Below are 12,749 nucleotides of genomic sequence, written 5' to 3' on the forward strand. Positions count from 1 at the left end.
CTCTGAAAATCCTTTTCTTCAGCAATAATTATTTCACTCGGAAACACACCTACAATTGTGCTCCGATATATACCACTATTGGTTTCAGTATATATATTATTCTGCTGTATGAATTTTCTGGGATCATGGGGACCTCTGTTGTTGGTTGTCTTCTCCAGTGAATATTTTTCTTGGCCACTATCTATATACTGTCACTTGATATTGTACTTTATGTGTAATTTTAAATGTTGTAATAAAATTTGAATGTTTTATGCCTATAAAACAACTCTGTGTTTCTCAAATCTATTATATGTAACATGAGTTGGCATGATTTGGTGCTCAGGGTTAGTCTTTTCTTCCCCCAGATGCGCCAATCTAGCTATAAAAGGGTTAAATTGTTGATGCTATTTATTTCTGTGTATTTCACAGTTTTTTCCAGACCCAAAATGGATTTTAGAGCTCAAGACGATACTTGGCTTTTACAATTGGACGAGATTTGCAATGATGGTGGCCTGAATGGAGCACTAACAGTAGGGGGGAATACTTTGTCTATATCTATTAATGAACTTAAAGACTTAATTAGGAAAAGGACTCGCTTGTGGTGGAATATTGCCTTTCTGAGGAAATATATTGAAAAGGGACTCATACCTCGTGGCCTAAGGGTCCAAATATTTCCTTCCTTTAATATAGATGATGACACAATTAAAAATAGATGGGAACAATACTCCAACACGTGCTCGATTGGATACATGAATCTGTTAATTGAAATTAATCAGATATCGCTATCCACTATTGAGACTCAAATTGAAAAACTGCAACTTTCCTTTAAGAATGAAATGACTGCAGATTCACTAAAAAAGTTGAATGAGGACATTGAGGCTCTAGCTCAAAAATGGGCAAAAGAGACACAACAAGCTAAAACAAAAAAATTTCAGAGGGATACCCAGGATAAATCATTACAAAAAGTATATAAATGGGACATCACGAGGGGACGGTCTCGTCCATTCCAAAAACATAAGTCCCAATCCAGGTCTAGATCTACCTCAGTATCGTCTTTTACCTCTACTGAAGAGACGCATGATGGGCCTCAAGCAGCAAATAATCATGGAGTGTCTGCATCTGGCACAAAAAGGATTCAAACCAGACTTACAAGTAAAAACAGGGGCTTGGCAGCACAACGGGTGAGTCGGTCTCATGGAGGCTTACGGATTGTCAATTTATCGGCACATGTTCTTTCTACTGAACAGTTGGAGGTCCTCGGTATGGGCCTAACCTTTTCTCCTACTAATAGTTTTAATTACTTTACAGCCCTAAAGGACCTCCACCTGTTCTCTCGGAAACTCATTTTGCACAAACTCCACTCCAAGAAGGATGCCCCTATTGGTGCTTTGAATGCGGCGGAGCGGGAGGCGATTGCTACTTTGTAGGAGCTTTTACTGGAACAAACTTCCTCACAACCAGGTGGGTTGCCTCAATGTGCGGTTCCCAAATCGACACGATTTCCCCCTTTGTCCCTCTGTCCAGCAGTTGAGATTTTTTCCAGACTTGTTGCGGATGATTTTAAAAAACTATCAAATAAAAGAAAATTTGATAATCTTACGGCGCGACAACGTCTGGCGATTCAGCAACTCAAAACTTATGATGACATTGTAATCAAACCTGCGGACAAGGGGGGAAATATTGTGATTTGGCAATGTGCCAAATACGAAAGAGAGGCGTTTAGGCAACTACGAGATAGCAATACGTATTGTAAATTAAATTTTAATCCGACCCACTCCTACTCCTCCGCACTTCAATCTATCCTCACCCGTGCTTGTGATGCAGGGACCATATCTAAAAAAACAGTTGAAGCACTTACTGTACGGTTTCCTAAGACATCCACGTTCTATCTTCTGCCCAAGATCCACAAAGACGCCGTGGACCCACCTGGGCGTCCGATCGTGTCCGGTATAGAGGGTCTTTGTGAACCAGCCTGTAAATTTATTGATTTTTATTTAAAACCAATTGTAGCGACGTTACCCTCATACGTTAGGGACACGACGGACGTCCTTACTCGGGTCGACGGCGTCTCTCTGGATAAGGGGGTTCTGCTTGTCACGGTAGATGTCGAGTCTTTATATACTTGTATTGACCATAATATTGGTCTGGATGCGGTCCGCCTCTTCCTCGGGGCGTCTGACTTGGGCGGCCCTATGTGTGATTTTATCTGCGAGCTGTTGCACTTTGTACTCACACATAATTATTTTTTGTTTAAAGATAATATTTATCTACAGAAGCGCGGCACAGCGATGGGGGCGGCCTGCGCGCCTTCGTACACCAATCTCTTCCTAGGGGCATGGGAGAGATTGATTTTTGGCGATGAAGGCGTGGGGGTCGCGGACCATGTGCTGTGTTGGCTGCGCTATATCGATGATATTTTGTTTTTTTGGCGTGGGTCGGTGCAACAGCTTGAGAGTTTCATGGCACAGCTAAATATAAATATGTGGGGAATTCGGTTGACATATAAATATGATGCATCTAAGATCGAATTCCTGGATGTCTGTCTGGAGGTGGACGATTCTGGCCGCATTCAGACGGACATCTATAGGAAACCAACGTCGACCAATTCCCTTATTCATGCAAGTAGTGCCCACCATCCAACCACAATAAGGGCCGTCCCGGTCGGGCAATTCCTGAGGGCGAGGTGGATCTGCTCATCGGACCATAAATTTGAGAAGCAGGCTATCGATCTTAAATCAAGATTCGCATCACGTGGCTACAGTAATAGGTGTGTGAGGCGGGTTTACGAACGTGCTAGGCATACCCCAAGAAACCACTTATTATACCCAAACAAAGCATATAAAACCAATGATGATGGGCAGAAGAAGATACGGTATATCTCTACATTCAATCACGAGTGGGATAATATGAGGAGTATAATGACAAAACACTGGAGTATCCTGATGACCGATGCCTCCTTGGGACCGACTCTTGGGGATTATCCCCTAATGACCCCTAGACGGTCCAACAACCTGAAAGATATTTTAGTGTCGAGCCACTACGTTGCGAAAAAATTAAACCCCTTCGGTTCCCGTGGCCCTACTTTGGGCATGTTTCCTTGCGGCCACTGTCGTGCCTGCGCCAATGTCCTCCGCTGCACCACTTTTGCGTCCTCGGATGGTACAAGACAGTTTGATATCAGACATCACATCTCGTGTGGCACAAGTAACGTAATTTACTACGCAACTTGTGACTGCTCTCTGATATATATTGGTCTGACATCCAGGGAGCTCCGGGTACGCATACGGGAGCATGTGCGGGACATTGGCACGGCCAGGACAGTGGCTGATGTCACTGAATTAAAAACAATTCCGAGACACTTCAGGGTCGCCCATAATTGCGACCCTAGATGCCTCAAAGTTCGTGGGATAGATGTGGTTCACATGGGTGCCCGGGGGGGTAATGTAAGAAAAGTCTTGGCACGTGCCGAAACTAAGTGGATCACTATGTTGGATACTCTTTCTCCACATGGTTTAAATGAGTCCCTGTCTTTTTCCTCATTTCTATAAATTTGATTTATGACTATTTATTTAATTTAGTCTTTTATGGAATTGTTCCTCCTTGGTCTTTTTCTTTTTCTTTCTTTTTTTCTTTCCTTTTTTCTCCCCACCTCTTGTGCTTTAAAATAATTCTGTTGCGCTTTAATATTTGCTTTTATTGTATATATGGGGTTTCCCCAGTTTCTAATTTTTATATTTATTTCTAGTTTTTATCGTCTGTTTGGAATATTTGGCCCCTATATGCCGGATTATGCATATTGATGCCTGAATTAAATCATCTGCGAATCGGTCTGATGTTGGCGGACGTAACAATTACAAATGTCATATGAAAACACCATCGCTTTGAAAGCGATCTTTCTGCACATTGCATCAAATTGGTGGACCAATTATCGACAAAGTGACCTGCTTGTGTGTCTTTTTCAAATCAAGTTGTTTATTATGAGATATGATACATCTTTAAATGCAGTGTTATATTTTCCGCCTTAATCTGTGCCCTTTTTATGTTGTGCGCATGCTCCGCTCCCTCCGCTGTGGGTCGCGCGCCCGGCTGTCTCTGCGGGGCTGGTGCGTGCGCGGGCGCCCGGCCTTGTCTTTGGCCGTGCGCCCGCGCTTGCGCACTAGCCCCTGACGGCCTGGCTTCGCGTCCTGGGGCGGGGAGTGGCGACGCATGCGCCGCTTACCGGCATCAAACCACGCCTACTTGCTGATCAGGTGATCGGTCATGTGTGGCCACACATGACCGACGCCATGGTTGAAAAGGGTGCCGCTTTTTTACTCCTGCACATTCCCCTTGAGGAAGCGGCCAGTTTTGGGCCGTGAAACGCGCGTCGGGGCTTGCTACAGCGCGGCTATTACTATTAGCCATTGTTTGGCTTTTCGCTGGGTAAGATGACCTAATGTTTATATCTGTCCTTATGGTTATCCCTCTCTTTAATAGTAATTACTTTATTCTTATTACTTGATTAACTTACTGCATATATTCTGGGATCATGAGGACCTCTACTGTTGGCCATCTTTTTCAGTGTACAATTTTCTTGGCCACCACCTGTATTCTGGGGGTTTGCCATTTTGTGGCCATTATCACTGGCTTGTGATTGATCTTCACTGGGTAAGGCTGCCTAACGCATAGGACCTGTCCCTCTGAAAATCCTTTTCTTCAGCAATAATTATTTTACTCGGAAACACACCTACAATTGTGCTCCGATATATACCACTATTGGTTTCAGTATATATATTATTCTGCTGTATGAATTTTCTGGGACCATGGGGACCTCTGTTGTTGGTTGTCTTCTCCAGTGAATATTTTTCTTGGCCACTATCTATATACTGTCACTTGATATTGTACTTTATGTGTAATTTTAAATGTTGTAATAAAATTTGAATGTTTTATGCCTATAAAACAACTCTGTGTTTCTCAAATCTATTATATGTAACATGAGTTGGCATGATTTGGTGCTCAGGGTTAGTCTTTTCTTCCCCCAGATGCGCCAATCTAGCTATAAAAGGGTTAAATTGTTGATACTGGTCGAGAGGTATCATGAGGTAGAGCATTCCTTTAGAAAGCAGCCCACTCCATATTGAGGGTCCCAATCGGGGCAGAGGCCCAAAAGGGGGTGGGGAATCCAGTGTCCAAAGGGGTGGGAGACGTAATGCCCATGGTCCCTGCGGGAGAGATTATATGTTGGAGGTGTTATGGCCCAGGCCATATAGCTGCCCGCTGCCCCCTCTCATCTGAGCAAATGGACTGTAGCCTGGGACACCGCTCTTCCTACTATTCCTACCCCACCTGCAGTGTGGATTATCAACCCGGTGAGGGGCCACAGTCATGCCCTGTGACCATAAAGTGACCATACATGGGGTGTTGGTAGCAGGACTCTTAGACTCAGGGAGTTTGGTGACTCTGGTTAGGGCCACACTTCTCCACCAGTTGGTCCCCAGGAAACATGTGGGGGTACGCTGTATTCACAGGCACGCCAAGGATTACCCTATCACCGACTGACCATAAAAACTAACTGAGGGGATGAGTCCCATGAGGTCGGGGTGGTTAAGGACCTACTACATCCAGTAATAATAGGGTGGGCTTTAGCCATTTCTGGGACTTGTGGGGGAAAGCAGATGTACCATGAGAATCAGGAATGAGCCGTGTTCACCATGATGAGTTCCCGATGCAATCAGAGGCGGATGAGTTTCCCCTGTGTGTCCTTGCTGGTGATGAAGATGAGACGGTGACTCAAGAGGCTGAGATTCCTGAATTGGGAGTTTTGGGGGTGAATTTTAGTACTGCACAAATGCAGGATCTTACGTTGAAGAATGCATTTGATAATGTGTCTGTAATAAATGGGGTTGCTCAAGAGCCGAGGGCTGACAAGAGATTTCCCTATTTTACACTCAAAGGGGAACTTCTTTATTGGGTCACTAAGCAAAGAGAGGAAGTGATAGAGCAGTTGGCGGTGCCCGGCCTCTATAGGCATAAGGTATTAGACCTGGCCCATACTCATATCTTGGGTGGGCATCTAGGGGTAGACAAAACTTGGAAGCTGGTCCTGCAGAGGTTATACTCACCTGGATGTCAATGAGAGATTGTGAATTACTGCCGGTTCTGCCCCACCTGTCAGCTATCTGTTCCCATATCCCTCTTCCGCAGCCCCCTAGTACTGTTGCCTATTATAGAGGTCCCGTTTGACCGGATTGCCATGGACCTTGTCGGGCTCCTAGTCAAGTCTGCCAGGGGGCACAAATACATCCAGGTAGTGTTGGACTATGCAACTCGGTATCCGGAGGCAGTACCATTGAGAAATTCCTCAGAAATTCGCCAGATATCTTGTGCATATTTTCTCCTGGACTGGCATGCCAAAGGAGATCCTGATGGAACAGGGAACTCCTTTTATGTCTAAGGTGATGAGGGAGTTGTGCAAGGTTCTCCAGATTACACAACTCCGGACATCTGTATACCATCTGCAGATGGGCGGCCGGGTGGAGAGATTCAGCAAGACCTTGAAGTCTATGCTGAAGAAGGTCGTGGAGAAGGATGGGAGAGACTGGGATTGCCTATTGCCATACTTGCTGTTGTCAATTAGGGAAGTTCCCTAGAGCTCTACGGGATTCTCGCCATTTGAACTAATATATGGATGGCACCCTCGGGGACTTTTAGACATAGCGAAGGAGACCTGGGAAGCAGAGAGTACACCCCACCAGAACATCATCGAGCATGTGGTCTAAATGCAGGACCGGATCACGAGGTTGATGCCAATTGTGAAGGGGAGCTTCCTACAGGCACAAGAAGCCTAGGTGAGGGCCTACAATCGGGCCGCAAGGGTGAGAAAATTCAGCCCTGGAGACTGGATCTTAGTATTAGTTCCCACGGTCGAAAGTAAATTTCTGGCCAAGTTGCAAGGGCCGTACGAAGTGGTCGAGAAGTTGAGTGATGTCAATTATAAAATCCACCAGCCAGGAAGAAGAAAGCTTTACCAGATCTACCACATCAACTTGCTTAAGCCGTGGCGGGACAGGGAACTGGTGGAAACTACATGTCTGGGGGCCAATCCTGAAGTCAGGGTCGAGGATGTCACAGTGGCAGAGACACTATCACTGGCCCAAAACCAACAGTGCCGAGAACTGTTGCAGAAACACCGATACCTGTTCTCAGAGTTGCCTGGATGTACGCAGGATGTGGAGCATGAGATCCTGATGGAACCACATGCATGGGTGAGCCAGAGGCCATATCGAATCTCCAAAGCCCACGACAAGGTGATCTTCAAGGAGTTGCAGAGAATGTTGAACTGGGCGTCATCGAGGAGTCTCAAAGCGGCTGGTCCAGCCCCATTGTTCTTGTACCGAAGCCGGATGGAGAATGGCACTTCTGTAACGATTACAGAAAACTAAATGAAGTGTCTAAGTTTGATGCCTATCTGATGCCCCAGGTCGATGAACTTATTGAACGGCTGGGGACTGCCAGGTACATCACGACCCTGGACCTAACAAAGGGGTACTGGCAAATTCTCTTGTACCCGGGTGGGAAGGAAAAGACTGCTTTCTCTACACCGATGGATGTTTTCAGTACACCAGGATGCCGCTCTGTATACAGAGAGCCCCAGCTACCCTCCAGATGGTCACGGACCAGATCCTAGCCTCGCACAAGAAGTATGCCGCCGTTTACCTGGACGACATCGTGATCTTCAACCCAGATTTGGGAATTCATCTGCAGAAGGTCCAGGTGGTACTGGGGGGCACTAAGAAAGGACAGGTTTACCATAAACCCAAAAAATGCCCCATTGGAAAAAAAGAGGCAAAATAGTTGGGCTACATCTTTAGAAGGGGCGAAATAAAGCCACAAGTGAACAAGGTGGAGGAAATCCAGAATTGCCCGCAACCGGCCTCCAGGCATTTCTGGTAATTGTGGGATACTATCTGAAGAGGCAATTTCCATATTAAATTCCCTAGAGGAGCATTGCATGGCGAATAAGCCTCCTTACCTTGATGTGCCAGAGCTGGTGTGTCACTCTCCATAAGGAGAAACGCTATCTCTTAGACCTCAGCCCAGAGCCTTTCACCTAGCCAAATCAGTTCTCATACTTTGCACTAGCGAGGGCCAACAGCCCGAAACACCGTGTCTGCAAATTGAGTTTCTGATTTGGCTTTTATCCTAAGTCATATTGCATGACTCGTTAAAGGGTTGATTGTGACTTGTAGGATTGCTACTTCCAATAGGAGGCGCTATAGAGTACAAGTCCTCTTTTTCTCTGAAGAAGCAATTTGCATATTGGGATACTATTGGCGATTTATCCTGAATTTCACCCTGATAGTGGCACCCCTAACTGACCTGCTTAAAGGTACGAAGACGACGATGGCCAAGTGGTTTTCTGAGGCAGAGGTAGCATTCCAGGAATTGAAGCTCGCCCTGTGTAAGGAGCTGGTCTTAAAAGCACCTGACTTCAATAAAGAGTTTGTGGTCCAGACGAACGCCTCAGAGGTCAGCATGGGAGCCGTCTTATCCCAAGAAGTAAATGGGGAGGAACATCCCATTCTTAATCTATGCAGAAAACTCTCGGCCTTTGAAAAGAGCTATGCTATTGTGGAAAAAGAGTGCCTGGCCATGGAGTGGACAATTGACACCCTGAGATTCTACTTATTAGGCCAGAAGTTCAGGTTAGTGTCAGATCATGCTCCCCTAAGATGGATGAGGGAAAGGATGGGGAAGAATGCCCAGGTGACAAGGTGGTTCCTGGCACTCCAGGACTTTAGTTTCTTTGAGGGAGCACAGGCCCAGAAAGCTACATGGTAATGCAAATGCCCTGTCTAGACTTCCATGTTTAGTAAGCGAAGGTGCCAAAACCCCCAGCTTTGGGAAGAGGGTGGGAGATATGTGACAAAGTCACTGCCAGAATATTGGAGGGGAGATATGTTTCACTGAGGCTGTTAGCTTCAGTGATGTGAAATATGGAAGTTTCTTCTGCATAGTAGGTGCAGAGAGGGTTAAACAGTCATTTAACAAGGGCATGTTTAATAGGTGGATGGCTGTGGTGCGGGCAGGAGGCCACCCACCATATCTCCACCCAAGGGTGGGGTCTGGGCTTTAAATAGCCAGCCTCAGGTGTTGTTCAGTGTGTAGAAGCTAGCTCCTGAGAGAGAGGAGCCTGTGCTTGTGCAAAAACTGGACCATGTGCTCTTGCTAACCCTGAGTCGTCGGACCTCAGGCTAAGTAAGGACTGTTCTGTACTGTTTTCCTTTATGTTTCCTTTTATGCCAGAAAGACTTTGTTTATGTTGTGCACTTCACCGAGGTTTATGCTGCTTCCTACAATAAACCAACAAGTCATTTAAAGAGACAGTGTCCTGTATCTACGTCCAGGTGTAGCAGAGAGAGCGACTCTGCCACAGTGGATATTGCACCACAAGATGCACTGCACTACAACACCTGTATGTGGTGCTTGAGGTGCATCCCTAAAATGTTGGTTTATGGGATCTCTGGAACGTAGAGTTGGTGCAAATCGATTTGCAGGACCTGGTCAATTGGCCACCTCGGTAAACTGGGACTGCTAGACAGTAACCCCGAGAAGCAACTTTTCTTCTATGTCCCAATAGAGGCAGCTCTTCTTTTAATTAGATGGTAATTAAATCATTGCGGCATGATGGTAATGATGGTTAGATGGTAATTAAATCATTGTGGCATGATGCACACATGATGTCACACCTGGCTGGCTAATCGAAAGGAGGAGCTATGGATGGCAGCAGGTAGGAGGAAGTTCTCGTGGCTCATGTTGTGTCACCTCAAAAAACATCCTAGAGAATGGACAATTACACACATTTCAAACAACAGAGTCAAAACAGGATAGTCAGAGCTTAATTTCCCAGATGTCACTCATACGTAGCTTTATAAATCTTGATAGAACCGTTAAAAAAAATATGGAACTAACAATGGAATTTTCCATTTCAAACTGAAGACTGGAAGTAAAAATTGTATGCACCACTCATTTTCCACAACTTCAAAAATAGCCTCTTAAGGAACATCCCAAGCAAACCTGATTCACTAAGAGGACGGTCTTACCAGAGGTGCTCAAAGAAGAGTCAAGAGAAAATGTATCACAAACCGCACTGCAGGCCCTGCACTTGTGTATACAAGCAGGAGAAAATGTAGAGGTTTTAAAGAAGGTTACAAAATTTGTTATAGAAAATATATGTTCCAGCTCACTGTGAGTTTATTCCCATACAGTCTGGAGCACGGATAGCGGATCTACCTTAGCACTAGTGTTGAGCCACCCCCTTAGTGTTCGAATTCGGTTCTGTTCATCGAACACCCGTATGTTCGCCGAAATGTTCGTTGAACTGTTCATCGAACACATTCAAACACTGTTAAAACCAATGGCAGGCAAACAAAAACACAGAGAAACACATAGAAAACACCTTCACAGGTGTCCAAAAGCTGACAAACTGCTCAGAAGACACAACTAACACATGGAAAAGTGACAAGTACATATAGTCATGTGAAAAGAAAAGAGGTGGAGGAGTAAAAGGAGGGGGAGACACAGATATAGGCATGTCATGCCCTTCTAAAACCAAAAAAGTGCGAAGCCGACACGGCCAGTCCGTTCCTGCCCGTGCGACCTCCATGTCACCGGGTTTGAGCCAGAGCTGCGGTGGACCCTGACGGCCTGCCCCCCTCTCCCAATACTGGTGCCTGTCCGCTGGTGGGTCGAGCGAGCCCCCCTGCGGTGGAGGCAGGTCTAAGATTTTTAATTTAAATTGTCTCTCTAATTTGAATGAGTACACTTTAAATCCTTTTACAAGGATCTATTGGAGGGCAAGTCTGATGCCAGCAGCTGCGGGAATTCCAGCTCCAGTAGCATCCACTAAAGCTGCTGCAGTTATAAAGCTTTTATAAGGATCGAGCTTGGAGTTCCACCACAAGGCGTCCTACCGCCAGTCCCAGCCCCTGTGTCTTGGGGTGCTTCCCGATGCTCTTCACTGAGTGTCCCGGGGGCCCGAAGCATTTCCTTTGAAAAAATTAAGTGTCCAAACTACAGGTGGTGTAGCTTGCTTAACAGCTGGGATAATCCGCTGACTAGCAGACACTGCTACTAGGCACAAAGTATTTCCTGGGCTAGATGCAGTTAAAAATTTGTAATTAGATACTCTCGTTGGATGCTGAGAAAGCATTCCATAGAGTCTCCTGGCACGCCATATATTATTCTCTTAAAAAGCTTGGGGTAGTGGTCTAGGGGACCCTTTTATAGCCAAAAGGGTCACTGCCCTGTATCGCAATACGTCACCTAGGCTGAAGATAAATGGAACATTTTCATCACCTTTCATAATCACCAATGGGACAAGGCAGGGATGTCCTCTGTCCCCTCTCTTATACATCCTAGTGACGGAGAACCTGCTCTCATCAATTCGCCATAACCCCAATATTAGGTGGATTGAGGTGGGAGGCACCGAGTACAAGTGCTCTGCATTTGCTGATGATGTCCTAGTATATATCACTCAATCACATATATCTATCCCTGCTGTTATAGCTGAAATAGATCACTTTGTTACATGGTCAAATTTTAAAATCAATGCAGCGAAATCTGAGGCCCTCGATGTCTCCCTCCCCAAATCCATGCAGGATTCCATCCAGTCCAACTTTCCCTTTGCCTGGCCCTCACAGGGTATCAAATACTTAGGAATTCCTATTCATAGAGACCTCTCCCGTCTACGTTATCTTAATTTTGGGCCCTTTATTGAACAACTCCATACAGACCACGGTTGGCAAGTTAGAACTGTAAGATTGACCATGTGAACCACTGGTGTTTTGTGGAAAAGAACATCTACACTGTGTTCCAAATTATTATGCAAAAAGTGTTTAGGAGTGATAAGGTAAGAATTTTTTTGTTTGTCAGTTAAACTCATTGATGGTGATATGTGTCAGGGCTCTTTATATCACTGTAAGCAATTGCAGACACCTGTGCTAATTAGTTTGGCTGGTGTGTCCAATGAAAGGCAAGACTACTTAAGAAGGCTGTCCCACATTATTAAGAAGCCTACATTTTCTGCCAAAATGGGAAAGAAAAGGATGTGTCGGCTGCTGAGAAGCAACAAATTGTGGAGTGTTTAGGTCAAGGCATGACTACAATCAACATTGTCAAGATACTTCATCCTGATCATCGCACAATCAAGAAGTATGTAGCTGATTCACAGTACACACGTGTGCATGCTGATAAGGGAAAATTGAGGACTCTTTCCTACAGGCAATTACGTCAGGTTAAAAGAGCAGAGGCAAAAATCCTTGTCATAGCAGCAGACAAGTTTTTGAAGTTGCTGGTTCCTCCAACGTCCCCCGAACAACAAGATGCAGGGTCCTTCAGAGGTTTGCAGCTGTGCGTAAGCCATCCTGTCGACCTCCTCTATCCACTGTACACAAACAGAAACGGCTCCAGTGGGCCAAACAATACATGAAGACTGACTTCAAAACTGTTTTGTTCATGGATGAGTGCCGTGCAACGCTCGATGGTCCAGATGGATGAAGTGGAGGATGGCTGGTTGATGGACACCCCACGCAAACACGGCTACGGCGCCAACAAGGAGGAGGTGGAGTAATGTTTTGGGCTGGAATCATGGAGAGAGAGATTGTCGGCCCCTTTTGGAGTTTCTCAAACTTCTTGCCACGGTTCAAGAAGAAGTACCGTGTATTTCGCAGCAAGATCATTTTCATGCATGATAATGCACCGTCTCATGCTGCACATAACACATCTGCATC

The 12,749-nt window shown here is 45.6% G+C and overlaps 2 protein-coding genes across 3 annotated transcripts in view; one reads left to right on the forward strand and one right to left on the reverse strand.

Moving 5' to 3' along the window:
• The window catches only part of CADM2 (cell adhesion molecule 2), a 612,895-nt gene that overhangs the window by 237,368 nt on the left and 362,778 nt on the right, over positions 1-12,749 (reverse strand). The window lies entirely within an intron of this gene.
• Positions 361-1,403, forward strand: LOC141235995 (uncharacterized). Its single transcript, XM_073668211.1, has 2 exons — positions 361-1,160; positions 1,288-1,403. Exons 1-2 carry the CDS (start codon positions 381-383, stop codon positions 1,291-1,293), a joined length of 786 nt encoding a protein of 261 aa, XP_073524312.1. The 5' UTR covers positions 361-380; the 3' UTR covers positions 1,294-1,403.

The sequence above is a fragment of the Phyllobates terribilis genome, unplaced genomic scaffold, assembly GCF_046119375.1.
Source record: "Phyllobates terribilis strain yellow unplaced genomic scaffold, ASM4611937v1 Scaffold_2__4_contigs__length_985480577, whole genome shotgun sequence".
Classification (NCBI taxonomy): domain Eukaryota; kingdom Metazoa; phylum Chordata; class Amphibia; order Anura; family Dendrobatidae; genus Phyllobates; species Phyllobates terribilis.

Bases quoted from the DNA above. Each gene is read 5' to 3' on its own strand.
- LOC141235995 (XM_073668211.1), top strand. From the start codon at position 381: ATGCTATTTATTTCTGTGTATTTCACAGTTTTTTCCAGACCCAAAATG.